At 47.3% G+C, this 17026-nt stretch overlaps 1 protein-coding gene across 2 annotated transcripts in view; it reads left to right on the forward strand.

Moving 5' to 3' along the window:
• Positions 1–17026, forward strand: part of LOC144821906 (uncharacterized) — a 545035-nt gene that overhangs the window by 53002 nt on the left and 475007 nt on the right. The window contains exon 2 of one of the 2 annotated variants that reach the window (XM_078679053.1): positions 5072–5132. The exons of the other annotated variant lie outside the window; for it this stretch is intronic. Within the exon in view, the coding sequence (XP_078535179.1) occupies positions 5115–5132 (18 nt within the window). The 5' untranslated portion in view covers positions 5072–5114. The remainder of the gene's footprint in view (positions 1–5071; positions 5133–17026) is intronic. 2 annotated transcript variants of the gene reach the window in all.

The following is a 17026-nucleotide window of genomic DNA, read 5'->3' on the forward strand; positions in this document are numbered from 1 at the left end:
AAAAAACGTGGATAAATTGAAACATTTCTCCTCGTTGTACCTCGCTACGCCACCCCTAGGGTGGCGTAGCATTCGGGCGCATTTCCAGATTTAAGATTTCTCGTAAATCTGCAAATGTATCAGTGGACATGGGTTTTGCGTGGGAACACCCACAGCAGCACACGTCACGCCCCTAACACGCAAAGTGTTGCGTGAACAGGGGTGATATTTACAAGCACAGGTTAAGTCACGCAGGGTGACTTTACCTGTATTTGTAAATATCACTCAGCATGCTGCGCCACGCAATGTGATGCACCGGCGGCACAAGGGGCTTGTAAATCTGCCCCTCAATATTTCTGGGGGGTAAGAGGGGGGTGCTGGGAGGGTCTGCATTAAAGCCCCCCTGGAGTGAGCTTTGATGCTGGAACAGAGGCATGTTCATCTCTGCAAATGGTGACAAGCGCGCGCTGGACCTGAAGGGATGGGCTACATTAACGTCATCCCCGATGGCAGCCGTAGTACATGGAAGTTGCCCAGTCATGGTGCTAGGTGAACAATGGATGTGTGTTGTGCCAGTAGTGAGTGAACCGGCTTAGGACTGATGGGGCCTCTCTGTTTGTACATCCACGTCCTATTCCTTTTTAGGTCTCAACTACGCCGCGTGCATCCACTGCTTAGGAAGACCTTTAGCAATCTATTCAGTTTTTGTCCCAAAAACGTGCACGCGTTGCACTGCTTTCAATGGCAACGGGTGCAAGTTTGGCGATTCCCTTGTGGGAGCGAGCAGAAACCATCTGTTAATAATTACAAAGAGATGTTTCCTGCTTGCTCCCGCAAGGGAAACAGGCCAGGCTTCGTCCTCTATCCCCTCCCCCTGCTGCTTTTTAAAATTTAATTACTATTGTCCTGCTTTAAATAGCTCATGTGTTTACCCACTGCTGTTTTATCTTTCTTGTTGTTTGCAAGATTCCATGTCATGCTTTCACGTTAAGGCCACACCCCTTTCTTTAGACGACCCCCATCTAAAGAAACGGCTGCGGCACCTATTACATTGCAAATGCGTGTATTACCAATGGTGGCGGACGTGACATTTTAAAAATGCAGGGCTCGCACAACTTGAGCTTTTGCTCACACTTTAACAAAGCACTAGGGGCATGAGGTAGTAGCGTCAGGTAGGAGTGTGACGTAGCAGGGCAAGGAGGTGACAACGACAGAGCAAAGCTACAGCGGGCGGCTCTGGATGTCGACTCTTCTCCAAGCCATTTCTGCAGGGCAAGTGCTGCTCCTGGTGAGCTTCAGGCTGCTCACTTGGTGAGTGCAGCTCACTGACTGAACGTCCAACACGGAGGCTGTCCTCACTGCCAGAGACGAGTAACTTTTTGAACAAGTCATTAACTGTGTTGCCGTTCTCTTCTAGAGGTTCATGGGGTCAGAGTACATGTATGGGTTTTGTAATCAGGCACGAAGGTTATAAAATAAATTGCAGCGTTAACAATGTTCCCATGGATACGGATTGTGTGCGGTAATTCCCAAATCTTTTGAACAGCCGAGGAGGTGACATTCGCACCAGCATGAAAAAGAAGACTATTGCGCACGCCACCTGGAGCTTTGGGTCACTGAACTGACAGCACGAGGAGCAGGGCCCCCTGGCTTTATAGTGATGTTTTCAGAGTGGCACAGTCATTCTAAAGCATTCCGCAAAGCTGCTTTGCCACTCGATGTTCGCAGTTAACCGTTTCTCAAGTGGGCACAGTAGCTCAGTGGGTTAATGCATCTGTTGTGGAACTGTATATGTAACCTGTCCATTAGAAGTTTGAATCTCAACGAATGAGCTCAGCCCAAAGTAGGGAAATTAAACCTTTTCCATTATTTTAAAAAGCGTCATACAGCCACTAGGAATACACTATTAAAGACTCCAAGCATCACAATAAAAGGCACAGTAGCAACTCACACCAAGGGAGAAATCGGTTTTCATATTGTCATTCTCAATGGTAAATAATTAGAGTTCTGCTGAAACAAACTGTGAATCTGCCTAGTTGAAGAAATATCTTGGCAAAGTAGGGCTCAAAGTCGAAGTTATAGGTAGATTACTTGTCCAAATTTTTACAGTCGAGGGCCTCACAGGTGGTAACAAGACATCCATCGAAAATTGACAAATGGCCCTTCAGTCCGACACTCGTGTCCCCTCCTACATTAGAGGTGAATGCACTTCAGGTTCGAAAGGCCCAGCCCCAGCCAGCTCTGAGCCTCCAGCCGCCACATGTTCCTGGCTCAGTGGTGTCAGAAGTCTGCCATATATAGTGGGGCCTTCTGGCACTGTTATTTTCATGCCCAGGTGTACCATACAAGTGCAAGATGTGAAAACATACCTATGTCCCCTGCATGCATGGAGAAAATTCACAGCGTGCCAGGGACAATCATTTATTTTTAAATGTTTTAAAACAAAAAAGAATCTGGCCGCCACAGCATGGTAAACTGTCTGTCACTAAGCATTTTCAGTGATTTACTACAGCCATGTTACCAAAATCAGTTTTGGCAAATATTTTCCCTTCCTATCCATGAATCACATTAAATAGTGGGTTGGCGGTCAATTGGCAGGCAGAGGGTTACATTCAGGGCACCAGTAGCTTTGCAGTTCTGCCTGACTGGCATGTAATGAGCCACTGAAATGTTTTTAACTAATTGCAAAACACATGGAAAGTTAGCAATTTTAAAGTTAACGGCTCCTCACTAACGGTTTAAACTAAAGTAAACATTTTGAACTTTCAACGCAGATTTATATGGGCGGGTCTACATCGAGAGGAATGTCTTCTATGGCTTTAAAAAAATAGAAAGGTCGTTCATGCAGCCAGGGACTTTGACAGGGTACACAAGCAAGCATTTATAATTCAATAGGTCTGGCATTTTAGAAAATGTGACCGATTGGTATTGTAAATGACAATGCCTTTTATTATTGCAGTTGTTTTTTTTAATTTATAAATAAATGGCATTGTCGTTTACAATGCCAATAGGTCAAAATCTAGAAATTGCGAGACCTTTTGTATTGCAAATGCTTTTTCTGTTTACAGGTTGCCATTAAATGCACGTTCTAAGGGTCCCGTCTAGGGTACAGAAACAAGGGCGGCTCTGTCTGCCCTGTGTTACCAGCAGCCGGGTGTATTTCAGGGGTGAAGTCTAATGCGAGGCCTGCAGTGCTGTGAGGCCACAAGCAGAGGAGAGTTGGAGACTTCCTGGCTTGGCCTTGTTCTGGCCTCTCTGGCTCGGAGCTCTTGAACTGGGCTCTGCCCTGACTGACTTCAGGTCGTGTCTGACCAGCTTTCTGGTCATCATGCAGCCATCCCTCCCGATTCAGGCGGGAGGGTAGGCTAGCGAAGGTTAGCCTCCCGCCTCATGCATCCAGTAACTCGATGTCAACAATGATGCACTAATTACAATTTAATGACCGCTGCTTAAAATAACAGTAATACCTCAAACGAGCACGGTCGGTTCACCGCTCTTTCCTTCCCTCACTTCCGGTAGTTATATAGGGTGACCAACTGTTGTACATGTTGTACTTGTTGTGGGGAAAAAGGGTTTCCAGTATGTTTTCTCTTTCTGTTATCTAGCGTCACTCAGTGTCACCATGGAATGTTCGGAATGTATTTATGTGACGTCACTGTGATCTGTCTGACAGATGACAGCTGACGCCGCGGTGACTGCCAGCTACACCCGCTCCCTGCGGGCCCTTATGATTAATAAATATAATTGATGACAATCAAAGATCTCTTGTCATCTGTCACACTACAATTGGCGACGAGGACTGTTGGAACAAGGGCCTGCTGTAAATCGGTGATCAGGATTAAAAATCTTATTGGATGATCTGACCGAGGAGGGGTTGTGTTAAGCTGAGTGAGTACTTTGCGGAAAGTGGTGAGCGCTGATCGATTGAAGAATTTTGACGAGGCAACTCCTTGTCGGCAGTGCGCTAATTTAATATTAAGACTTTTGAACGTCAATCAAGCTGTATTGTGGGGGAGCATGTCAGCGGATAAGCCGGAATTGATGAATGACAGCTTTTGAAACCCCTGCGGTTCCTGTGTGATCGTTGTGAAATTCCTGTCATCGGCGCGCTCCGGAGTCAAGGTAACTGTGGAGGCGTCTTTCATTTACCTCAGCTGTGCCGCGTGAAGCATGCTGGGTAGTTGAGCTGATTGGTTCAACACTGCGCACGTCACTGTGCGTGTGCTGCGTGCGGCCATTTTGAAATTGACTAAGTAAGCATAGTCGGAAGAAAAGTGCTTGTGACACGCGTCAAGACATCGCGTTTGGAATAATTTTGAATCTGCTAGCAAGTGAATCATCGCGTTTCTTTAGGCAATGTGCCTACAAGTACTGTATAAGTGACAATACTTATTAAATAGATTATAAGTGAAACGCGATCAAAATAAACGCGACGCAGTCATAATACAAGTTACTGTGAAGTATTAAGTCAACATTAAATATCGTTAGTAAGATGGCTGAAAGTAATAATATCTGTGCACCTCCTCGATTCCTGGATGAACCTGGTAAGCCCACTATGAAGTGGAAAAAGTGGGTGAGGGCTTTTGAAAATTATATCGTTTCAATAGATGGGAAAGCCTTTGATGCAGAAAGAAAATGTTCTCTTTTGTTTGGTCTGTTGGGAAAAGCAGGTCAGGACATTTTTGACAGCTTGCCCGAATTTGAGAGTCCACCTGGAACATTTGTGCCTTTAAATGAGTATCAAGAAGCATTGAAAAGGTTGGAGAAACAGTTCGACGAGGAGAACAATATTATGGTTGCTAGACATAAGTTTGCTCAAAGGAAACAACATGAAGGAGAGGCTATTGAAGACTATGTTGCTTGTCTAAGAGTTTTAGCAGTGGAATGTGAATATGACGAAATGACTGATGTATACATTAGAGATCAAATCGTTTTTTATTGCTACACTAAGAAAGTGCAGGAAAGGCTCTTAGCGTGCAAAAGACCTACCTTGCAGGAAGTCATTGAAATTGCTAGGGGTATTGAGAGGTCTCTAATTTCCACTAAAGAGTTATCTTCTACAGGAAATAACACTAATGTATTTTATTTGCAGGAAAAGAAGAAGGGTGATGGTAAGACGTATGACAAAAGCTTAAATGAAAGGAAGGTGGGAGGTAAGCAGTTGTGCTGTTTCCGATGTGGTTCAAATGAGCACTTAGCGGATTATAAAAACTGTCCTGCTATAGGTAAAAAATGCATTAAATGTAAGAGATATGGTCACTATTCCACCTTATGTAAAACCAAAAGAGTGAATAATAGTATGAATATAAGTACAATAGGCAATTTTGATGAAGATATGTGCGCTAATATAGTCTTATTTGTGGAAGTAGAGGGTGGAAGGATAAAAGGTCCTATCAGTGATGTAAAAATTGGAGAAGTTGAACTAAAGTTTACTGCTGATTCTGGTGCGCCCATTACTACTATATCTGACACCCTTTTTGAAGATAAATGGAAAGGTATACAACTGATGGAATCTGATATAAACCCGAAAGCATTTGGAGAAAAGGACATAAATATGCTGGGATATTTTGTAGACACTGTAACTTTCAGGGGAAGAGTAATTGAAACAAATATTTATGTGGCAGAGAAAGGTAGGATACTTGTAGGATGGAGAGATTTAGCCCAACTAGGGGTGATATTGGTACCGGGAGCTAAAGATCCTGTGATGAGGGGAGGAGCCAAGATGGCGACCTGAACGGACGTGTGGTCGCTCGGCTCCACCGGCCCTGAAGACCCGCGCCTACATCCTGCCTGTAATCCTGGGGTTTCTTTCGCCCGACATACGCGGGACACGGAGCTGATCCTGACGGTGTCCCTCTGACCTCTCAGCCCGCCCGGAGTCTCGAGCTCTGGGAGGATCGTCTTTGCCCCGGACCTCCGCCCGCTCCCTGGAGCCTGCCGGACCTCGCCAGTCTCGAAGAGATACTCTGTTGCGGTGGCTGCCTGTACTGAAGGAGTGTTTTCGCCCGTCTACAGCCTGGCCCGTGCCCTGCGCTCACTGTCCTGCCGAGATCGCACGGAGCAGCTCCGGCACGCATATGTGAGGGCTCGCACGGATTCCTTTGTTTGTGGCCGCCATGATGCCGGTCTGCTTTCTTCTCTGCTGCGCTGATAGCCGGTGAGCTCGAACTGCCCTGGCTGCCCGCCGCACCATCGGATGCCCCTTGCTTATGCAGCGCACGGGAGGGGGTGTAGAGTGTTGTAGGGCAAACATCCACTTCCCTGTCGGGGACTGTGACCCCCGTCTCTCCCCCCTCCCAACACCCCGTGGACTGCTGCTAAGATGGCGATGCCTGATCACCAACGGGGTGGAGATGGCGCTGGGACCTCTTCCTGGGGTGGCACGTGTGCATTGGTACGGGGGACCGTGTTTGAGCCCTCCACTGAGGCTGGAGAACCTCGAGTATCGCAGCCGGACTGCACCTACAGGGAGGTGTTGAATATCCTGAATGAGGTACGGTCGGAGATGCGGCGTACCTATGCTGTGCTGCTTGAGAAACTTGAGGCATGTATCCCTGCTGAGAGCCGACCGCAAGGGGTTCACTCCCGACAGGACCCAGGTCTGACTTCGTTGCAGCTTGCCAGCCCCTCGCTACCTCCTGTTACTATTGTGTCAACCGATGGAACGAATGCTGGAGCCTTTGAAGATTTGTTGCCGCTCGTCGACACTGCTGTTGCAACAGTGTTTCCCCTTTGTTCTTCGACTGGCTGTCTGCCTCGTGTACCGGCCTGGCTGCGCAGTGCATCGCTAGCCTGTTCTCCTGCCCTGTCCCCTGCTCCTTCCTTGACTAGTTCCGTCTCGTCGTTCAGTGACTTTTGTCATCTATACGCTCTGGAAGTACATTTTGTTGTTGGACTACTATCTACGGGGGACAGGCGAAGCTCCCTCAACGATGGTGCGCCTCCCCCATCCTCGAGGCGGCCATGTTTTCACGTCGAGGCGGACTGCAGTGAACTGCCAAGTTGGTTGGGTTCCAAAGTGCCTCCTAGATCGGGCCAGGGCTAGACGATCCCCTGATCGCATTCATATACTGGCGGGTGGAGGCTAAGACAGACTTGATATGTGTGTGGGACACTGGATATTCTTTGCTGTCTCTCCCCAATGATTATATCTCGGATGAAGTTCTCTGGTAATTGATATTGGGGTGTAGGATGTTTAATGGGTCGGCGGTATCCGAGCGTGTACAATCGGTACAGGGTTGGGCGGGTTCCTGGTTGTGTCACTGTCTTGCCGGGTGGGGATTGGGGTTAGAATGTGGTACGTACTGGCTGCTTGGCTTATATTTACGATGTAGATTGTTTTCCCCCGTCTGTCTCTATTATAGTTAGTGGTTGTTTTGCTTTCCAATCAAGGCATCCTTCGGGTGTTGCGACCTTTGTCAATGGCACAGTCGGCGTCATACACTGGCTACCCTGATTTATTGCTGGATATCGGCTCCGCCACGTTTCTCTGGTTCCTGTTGGCTGGTCCTGGAAGCTTATTGTGACATGGGGGTTATTTGTATAGGGTAGCGTCCATCTTGCTCTCCTTTGTCTGCACTCTCATTACGGCGGCCATCTTGTCCCTTTGTCCTGACTGGGGAGGGCTTTTGCTGGGCGTCATAGTGTAGTGGTCGCTCGCGACCGGTTTAAAGATGGAGGTCTCCGGGGCTTCACTCTTGTTGGACTACTGTTATGTTTCGTACTGTGCCTCCTCTCTGGCGAATGTAGTGGTCGTAGCTCCCCACATCTGTTCTTCTACTGTTGCTCATTCTGGTGATTTCGCACGTGGGGTGTGACTGGGTGTATCCTGCTATGGCCCATATGGACGGGGTGATCATTCAAGTACTGGCTCGGGGTCCGGGGTGCATCTGTTTCAATTCTTCATTTGGTGGTGTATTTTTTGATATTATTGCTTCAATCGATGCTGGGGGCTCTACATGGCTGGGGGACCGAGAGTTTGTTAATGTTGGGGCTCCTCCTCCCCCGTTTCCTTTCTTTTCGGGAGTGATAGACTAGCTTGTTCTTTTCTTCCTCCCGATGCTTCAAGTGTGATAGCTTTCTTTTCTTATCTTTTCTTCTTCTTTTCTATTCTTTCTCTGTATTTCGGGTTTCTTTACTGGGCGACAGGCACTTTGCCGGGGGGGGGGGGGGGTAGGCAGTAGCCTCCGGATTGTTGCAGGGTGGGGGGGTAGATTTAATTTTCCTTTTTAGTTTCTATGGGCCTTATTTTTCTAATTTCTGCGCTTTCTTGTTCTGGTTTCTGTTCTGGGTCTGCATTAGAGGTTAGTAGGGAGTGGGTGGCGCTGAGGGTAGTACGTAACTGTGGACTGCAGCTCTTATTGTTTTATATGGTACTGCCATATTGACGGGGTGTTCTTCCTAATGTTGTTCAAATTGATGCTGCCTGCTCATGTTTGTGTAACTAATGTCTGGACTCAGATCTTCTTGATTTTATTCTTCACTGATTTATATTTCTTCACAACTTTAAAAATGTAACCTTCGATACTCCTTTTCCTTGGCGACATGACTCTATTCAATGCAACTGCTACTGATTGCTGCTATCTTGCCTGATGCCGCTGTGGGACCGCGTTGCTCGCACATGTGCTTAAAGTTTCGTGGCCGGCCTGATGGTTGTAGGCCCGTATTTGTTCTCTCTTTTGTGCACAATAAAGGTTTTAAAAAAAAAAAAAAAAAAAAAAAAAAAAGATCCTGTGATATTGAGAGAGGAATGGGTGAACAGCATTTGTGTAGATGACCAATGTGATGATTTAGAAACAGTTTTTGAAAAACACAAAGAAGTGTTCAAAGATGAAATTGGTTGTGTGAAGGGTTTCAACCATGACATCAAACTGAAGGAAGGCGCTATACCCAGTAAACACAAAGTTAGATCAATACCTTTATCCATAAGGAATGAGTTGAGGGAAGCGCTTGATAAATTAAAGGAGGAAGGTGTGATTGAAGAAGCAGAAGAATCTGATTGGGTTTCTGCAATTGTAGTATCAAAGAAGAAAAAGACAGGGGATATTAGGCTGTGTGTAGACCTAAGATCACTTAATGGTAATATTATTGTAAACTGCCATCCTCTACCCAAAATCACAGATATTCTCCAGTCTACATCAGGTTCAAAATATTTTTCTTTGATCGATTTAAGAGCCGCATATCATCAGGTATGTCTGTCAGAAAGATCTAAAAAATTGACAACTTTCATCACTCCGTTCGGAGCATTCAGGTATGTGAGGCTTCCTTTTGGCCTGGCATCATCGTCAGGGGTTTTCCAGAAACTTATGGATGTCTTGTTTGGAAAAATGAAAGGGGTGGAAGCCTTTCAAGATGACATTTTGTTACATTCAAAAACTGAACATGAGCACATAAAGTTGATTGGAAGGGTTCTAGATGTACTGGAAGAGAAAGGCATGACAGTCTCAAAAGATAAGTGTAAATTCATGACAAAGGAGATTGAGTACCTGGGGCATGTCCTAACAGCTGATGGTATCTTGCCTAAAGATGATTTAGTTCGAGCGATAAGGGAGGCTCCAGAACCAAGGAAGAAGGATGCTCTCAAGTCATTCCTTGGCCTCAGTGAATATTATGCAAGGTTCATACAGAAATATGCAGAAAAAGTGGAACCTCTCAGAAAATTGCTGAAAAAGAACGTTGCTTACGAATGGGGGGATGAACAGAGAAATGCATTCAAGTTAGTCAAGGAAGAAATTGCAAATGCACCCGCACTAAAGCCATATGACCCACAACTGGACAATGTAGTGACCGTGGATGCGAGCAACAAAGGAATTGGTGCTGTGTTCTGCCAGAGAAAAGGAAGTGAAGAGAACACAATTGCTTTTATTTCCAGGAAGCTTAGTGTCACAGAGGTTCATTACAGCACCATCGAACGCGAGACTTTGGCTTGTGTGTGGGCAGTGCATAAACTGAAAGACTATTTGTGGGGGAAGAGCTTCACTCTTGTGACCGACCACAAGCCCTTAATATATATGATGGATGGAAAAGGTAGAGGCAATGGAAACGCAAGCTCTAGGTTGATTAGACTGATGTCTAAGCTCCAGGAATTTAATTTTAAGATTGAGCACATAAAAGGAGGAAAAAACAGTAGAGCGGACTGCCTGTCGAGGTTGCCAATAAAGGAACAAATGGAAGATGAACAAGACGACACTGAATGTGTAGTTGCGCACATTCATGCAACTGTCATGTGCGATGGTTCGATATCTGACAAGGAATGGGAGGAATGTATGGAAAAAGATTCCATCTTGTCCAAGGTGAAAATGTATATACAAACCAGTTGGCCTCATATAAGAAATCTCCCAGGTGAACTTAGATCTTATCAGCAGGTGAGCGATGAACTGAAACTGGAGAATAATTATTTAAAAAGGGGAGAAGTTTTTGTGCCGCCATTCGAGCTCAGACAAAAGATCATAAAAATGGCTCACAGAGGGCATCCAGGCACCACAGCTACGAAAAACGTTCTGAGAATGTACTATTGGTGGCCAGGTGTGGACAGTGAAATAAGGAGCCACGTAGATAGATGTGAAGAATGCTTAAAATCCGATAAACATTGGAGAATTGAGAAGAATGAACTGCAAAAAGTAGAAATTCCCGACGGGCCCTGGGCCAAAGTAGCAATAGACTTTGCAGGGCCTTTCAACATTCTCCCAGACACATGCAAGTACTTGATTGTTTTAACAGACTATTATACTAAGTGGGTATGCTACAAGTTTGTAAAAGCAGTTACAACTGAAGTGGTCATAAAATTTCTCGAAAAAGTGTTTGAAAGTGAAGGACAACCTAAAGTCATGGTGTCGGACAATGGTTCACAGCTAATATCGAGAAATATGATCGAGTTCTTGAAAAAACAGGGGATTGTACAGGAAAAAACTCCTTTATACAGTCCTAAGAGCAACGGCTAAGTTGAGAGGATAAACAGATTCTTTAAAGAAGGAATCCAAATGGCCATTGCAAATGATATGGATGTAAAAATATTCATTAAGGAGAAGATAAATGCATATAATAACACGCCAAAAGATGCAACAGGCTATACTCCATTCTTTTTGATGAGGGGGAGAGAGTGTAACAATATTATGACACCTAAATTAGGCGGTTGGAAAGGAGCAACAGTTGAAACTAGAGAAGTGTGTGAAAAAGATCTCAAGGTGAAAGAGAGCATAGAGATTAAACAATTGAAAAACAAGGTATATTCTGATAGGAAAAACAGTGCTAAAGACAAAAACATAGCACCTGGAGACTGGGTCTTAGTAAAGAAACCTGGTTTGATAAGCAAAGGAGAGTCTAAACTCAGTAAACCCATGAAAATTGGTAGGGCGTTAGGTGGTGCAGTATTCATTGAAGGAGAAGGATGGCGCAGCAAAGACGATGTGGTAAGACTCAAACATGGGCAAGAGAAATTAATAATGGAAAATATGGAAAAAGGAGATGTAAGTCTGAATGACAGTGTCCTAGAATGGGATGATGTGTCCAATTCTACAGAAGAGTTGCACCTCAGTGTCAGCCCAGAATGTTCAATGAATTTGGGAGACAGTTTCAGAAGTTGCTCAGGGTTCAATGAGAACAATGTGTCGACTCAGGATGACTCTATGTTAGAAAACAATATAGAGGGAACTGACTCTAATGTATCAGGCATGGGGGGCACTGAAGTAAATCTCACTGGGGGTTTGTCATCAAGAGGAGGTAGAGTTATCAACTTACCTACAAGGTTCAAGGACTATGTTATGGAATAAATTCAGCTAATGTTTTTGGTGGAGAAAGGGAGATGTTGTACATGTTGTACTTGTTGTGGGGAAAAAGGGTTTCCAGTATGTTTTCTCTTTCTGTTAGGTAGCGTCACTCAGTGTCACCATGGAATGTTCGGAATGTATTTATGTGACGTCACTGTGATCTGTCTGACAGATGACAGCTGACGCCGCGGTGACTGCCAGCTACACCCGCTCCCTGCGGGCCCTTATGATTAATAAATATAATTGATGACAATCAAAGATCTCTTGTCATCTGTCACACTACACCAACCGTCCGTAAATTTCACGGACTGCCTGTTATTTGGGCCTCTTGTCCGTCAGGAAATCTTTTACGGACGCCTTTTGTCCGTAATTCTGGCCGTTGGTGTAAGCTGTTCCTCTGCAAGCAGCCTGCGACTTCTCTTACTTTCACTGCAGGGCCAGCTCGCACTGCTGTGAACTAAAGGGCCTGCAGCAGCCCCTCCACACCTGGCGCAGACTGCTATCGGTCATTATCCTTCTTTTATCTGCCTAATTATCAAACACGGAATGATAATGCCCCCCCCCCCCGCTGTACAGATACAGCATTTGCTGGGTCTCCTCCTGCCAGAGGACGACGGGCTGTCCGACACGTCCCCGCAGGGGACACACATAAGAGGGCGGCCCCCATAGTGTCACAGGATGGCACACGGGGGCAGCCCAGCTCTTTTAGGCTCGGAGGGTCCCGAGCGTCACATCCGGCCGTTGGGGGCGGGGGAGAGTATATATTCCTCCCCCGCCCACCTAGCGGCCTCTTTGGCCGCCATCCCCTCACCCTGACGCCGTGGTCTGCGCGAGAAGTCCGGTCGCTACGGGGATTGCTGAGCCGTTTTGTCCGTCGGTGTTTTCGCGGTGAGTCAGGGTTGAGGGTTGCTTTTCCTGTGGCGGCACCCCCCTGGTTTGTGCCTTTAGCCGTATGAATTTTGGCCGCGGGTGGCGTGGCACAAGTGTCCCCAGTGGCCCAGTTGTTTTCAAGGACAGAAATTAGGTACGTGCCCCCGCCTGGGCAGTAGGGGCTCGGCGCGCTGGTCGCAAAGGAGCGGGGAGAGGAGGACAGAGAGGCGCGGGACGTTGGTGTGGTTTCTTGTGTTGGGATTGCAGCGACCGCCTTGGGGGTCGGGAGAGGAGTTAGCCTAACTGTTTGGGCGTTCGTTCCCGGAGCTGGGGGCATGGGTTCGCGTCCCAGTCACGATGCTAGTTAATGCATCCCATTATTCTGGGATCAATACTCCGAAATTCTGTGATTTTGGGAATATCATTCGTATTTGGTATAGCCCGCGTTGTGTGTTCGCTCGCCGTGTGCGGACGATGTATTATTTCAGATAGGGGGGGCATTATGGTCACTTGTGCAGGCTCGTGCTTTGTTGTAGAGCCTGATTAGTGATTAGCCTGATAATACCGGATGGATATGGGTCTCTCCCTCGCCCCCCCCCCGTTTACAGGATGTATTTCACCTTCAAGGCCTGTTGCCGGTTGCATAGGCCAGCTTTCCCTTTCTGCATGCCAGACGCCTCGGTCTTATCGTTTGGTCTCGTCGATGGATCAGGCATCCCGTGTCCCTGGGATAGGCGCTTACTGGTCCGGTGAGCCTGGAACTATCGGTCAATTGTGGTATAGGCTTTTCCATGGGTGCGCACTCGCTGCCCTGTGTGTGGGAAGTGTTTTATTGTCTGCTATGCGTGTGTATTTTCCAGCTTGACGGTTAGGAGGGTAGACATAACCTTTTAGCCTATATTTTCAACACGGTAATGCCATTAACGTTAGAGTCCTATACGTTTTTCGGGGCCTGATAACAGCATTTTTTTTTTCTCTACGTGCAAGTGATGCAGTGGACTGTAGTTACACATGTTCATGTGTAAAACGCTTGTGTGCAATCGCTACGGGTGTTCATTTATGGGTGATCGTTCCTCATGGTCCATCAGAACAGTCCCTCCTTTACATAACGCTGTTCTTGTCTCGATAATTTTTTCAAGGGGTGTCACTGCAGCATCACATTTTATCCTGCCCCTGTGTGGCAGATCCTACATTTCTCCTTTTGCCGGTAAGTTTTTTGGAAACGCTCCTGAGATTCGGCACGTGGCGCGAGTTTTCTCTACCTTGGTACGGGAGGTCTGTCCGTTATGGGGCAAGGCTTTGAGCGTACTCGTATGGTATTGAGGGTTCTTTCGCCCGTCAAAGGTGCGGTAGCCTCGGTGCAACTCGCGCATCCTAATTGGGAGTCACCGGTGTACAAATTCCGCTGTTAATGGGTGTGTGGGTTCTTAGAAACAGTCTGCCGAGCTCGTGCTTCGATCGGTCTTACTTGGGAGCTAATTGGTGGCTCGAGCTCATAGAGGAGCTGGTGCTCTGTCTACATTGTCACCCCTGTCGGCGTGCCCCCTACGCCTGGCGGGGTACCCTCCTCGTAATAATTTCCGGATAGGGGGAAAGCACAGCCATCTTGGTCAGGCTTATTCCGACAGGATGGCAGGGGGCACGCTTGTCCCCGGGCTAGCTCTCGGCGTGTTAAGCGTGAGCACGGTGCAGCCCACGTGTGGCCCGAGCTCGGGGATGGTGCTGGCGTTAGGCTTGTGAAGTTTGCTTGCTATATGTTAGCGCACGGGAGTAGGGTGTCCGTGGACAGCCAATGTTGTCGTCAGTTGGGTGTCACGATCCAGCGCACGTGGGTAATGGCGGCTGTGGGCGGCCATTTTGTGGGTCAGCAGGTTTTTCAGGGTCCGGCGCACGTGGTGGATAATGGCGGCCGGTGCGGCCATTTTCTTTCCAGGAAGGGTATCCATGTCCACATCTGTTTATTGATAGGGGGTCAGTATTTTAGGGACCTGGTTCTTTGCGCTAGTTAGTATTTAGCATGTATAGCATCTGCTGGTGACTTCCCTTGAGAGGTTTGTAGTTACTGAGTGCGGCCGCTGTTGCTCAGCAGTGTATCCCTGTGCGGGCGTGCGCATGCTTAGAACTCATTGAGGAAATGGTGCTCAGCACAGACGTGTAGGTTGTGTGTTTTGGTCCTTTTTGGGTGGGGCTAATTTCACCGTACACAGTTTGCGGACTTTCTTTGTTTAGCCGCATCCATCTTGGGCAGCTTGTCTGGGGGGGCTCTTGGGCTGCGGCGCCGCGCGCCAAGAGTTACGGGTCGTGCCCGTGCCCTCAATTTCTTTTGGGATGCAATTATAGGCCCGAGTTAGCTCCCTCAACGAGCGGTAGATGGAGATCGGGAGGTTCCCGGTTTTATATGTTGGGTTCAGGAGTATGCTGTTGATCTTATTATGCACCCCCAACTCGCTTAGAATAGTGGTAATCCATCTACTTACGCTGTTTTCTGTGGTACTAAGCGGTTCGTCATCCCAGCTGGCAGTGCCGATGGGGAGCAGTGTGGCTTGATTTCGCGGTAGGTACTGGGCTTCTCGGCGGCCTCAGTTGCTGTATTGGGGGGGCTGCGGCGGGGGATCAGTGATCTTTCTTGAGCAGCCGGGCTGTCGGTGGTAGTCCCTACAGCCATGTCGCATTTTAGACCGGGCCCGTAGAAATGAATTGGAAGTGGCCCAAGAGCTTGCTTCGAGGAGGCTTTCGGCCCTAGGTCGCAGGAACTTGATGTGGGCTCGTGCGTGACCTCCCCGATTAGAAGGTGCGCTGGGGTACACTCTTTCAGGTATCCGCTAGCATGTATAACCAATTCGTCTATGGACGATAGTTCCAAGGTTGTGGACATTTCTGCAGAGATAGCACAATACAGATGTCGTACGTGCAATGGAAATTATCCTAAGTAGAGACCATTAGCATTAAGTATCTCAAAAGTTTATAGGGAATTTTGTCTCCGGCGTACCTATGAAGCATCCTGGGTGAGGTGCTAGATGTCCAGGGTGGTATTTGTTTTGCAGCAGTTGTAGCAGCACGGGTGCTTCTCAACTAGAATAGTGACATGTATGCAAGTACAAAAGCGTACTATGTACTAGTAGAGGCCATTTGCTGGAAGGCTTGGCAGGCAGTCTACATGTACATAGATCCCGTAGGAATTGGTGGCACTGGTGCAATCATCGTAAGCACGGTCTGTTATAGGTAGCATCACTTGTTACATGTGTCAGTGACGTGTGCGTGTTTTAACGAGCACCACACGCAGGCAGAAGGACATTTCTGCATAACTGGAATTTTCTTCAGGCCGTTATACCTCTTCACCCGCTTGGACTGTGCTTGGGGTTCCCCCCACTTCAGTTTTCACTAGCATGTCTCACAAATTAGGTCCTTGGGTGACAGACTCCGGCGGGCTATTCTGCTGAGCCGGCACGCATTAGGATGCCAGACGCGTAACGCTTCTAGATTCATACTAGAGGAACACATCCCAAGTACCTTATAAGTATATCGGGAAGTTATGCCACCTGCGTACGTAGGTGTGTACCTTGTGAAGTACCAGTTGGACTGGCTTGAAGTTTTTTGCTACACCAGATGTAGCAAAAGGGACATTACAGGCGTAATGTGGCATGAATCCAGTTCAGAAGCGTTCTTTGTTCTGGTAAAGATTATTTCTGGAATGCCTTAGAGGCAATCAATCTCATGTTGTAAGGGTTCAGTAGAACATGGTGACACGTGTGCTATCACTGGAAGTTAGGCACGTTAGGAGGGAGTCCATGTAATGTTACTAAAGATATGTCATGTGCAGGTTACATTTAGTACCATGCCCAGCTTTACGTTTTACTGCACTATATGGCAGGCTCCCAGGCATATGAACTCACAGGTAAGACACTTACTTAGCCATAGGGTTAATCACTGGCTTTATGTTTTGTTCCCCTTCTTTTATCAGGGGGCATATTGGTATGGGTTTGAGGTCATCTGAAGGCCTGGGATGAGATGTTCTGGGAAGTATGGAAGGGGACAAGGAAGGGGTGAATTTCTTCACTCACTCCTATGTGCACCTGTCATCTTTTGACTGCATAGTTCATTAGTTGGTTTGCATGTCCTTCCCTTTTCCTATGCTATAATTGGCGGTTCGCCGGTTACCACTGATGAGCCGGGGCAATGGATTGATTTTCTGTCTAGGATTGCTCGGGTTTCTCGGTAGCAGTGGCAGTAGGTGGCCAGTGCTTGCATCCCCTGTGCCTAAACTTAGCATGTGGGATATGGCCTAGTAACATGACGCTTCCCTGCACTAATACCTGTGTGGGTGTAGTCTCTCTATGGTTTGCCCCGCCCAACTCCTCACCAATGTAATTGGGATTTTCAGTTCTCTCAACTGACTGACAGGCTTGGCCTAG

This window comes from Lissotriton helveticus, chromosome 2_2 (genome assembly GCF_964261635.1).
Source record: "Lissotriton helveticus chromosome 2_2, aLisHel1.1, whole genome shotgun sequence".
Classification (NCBI taxonomy): Eukaryota; Metazoa; Chordata; class Amphibia; order Caudata; family Salamandridae; genus Lissotriton; species Lissotriton helveticus.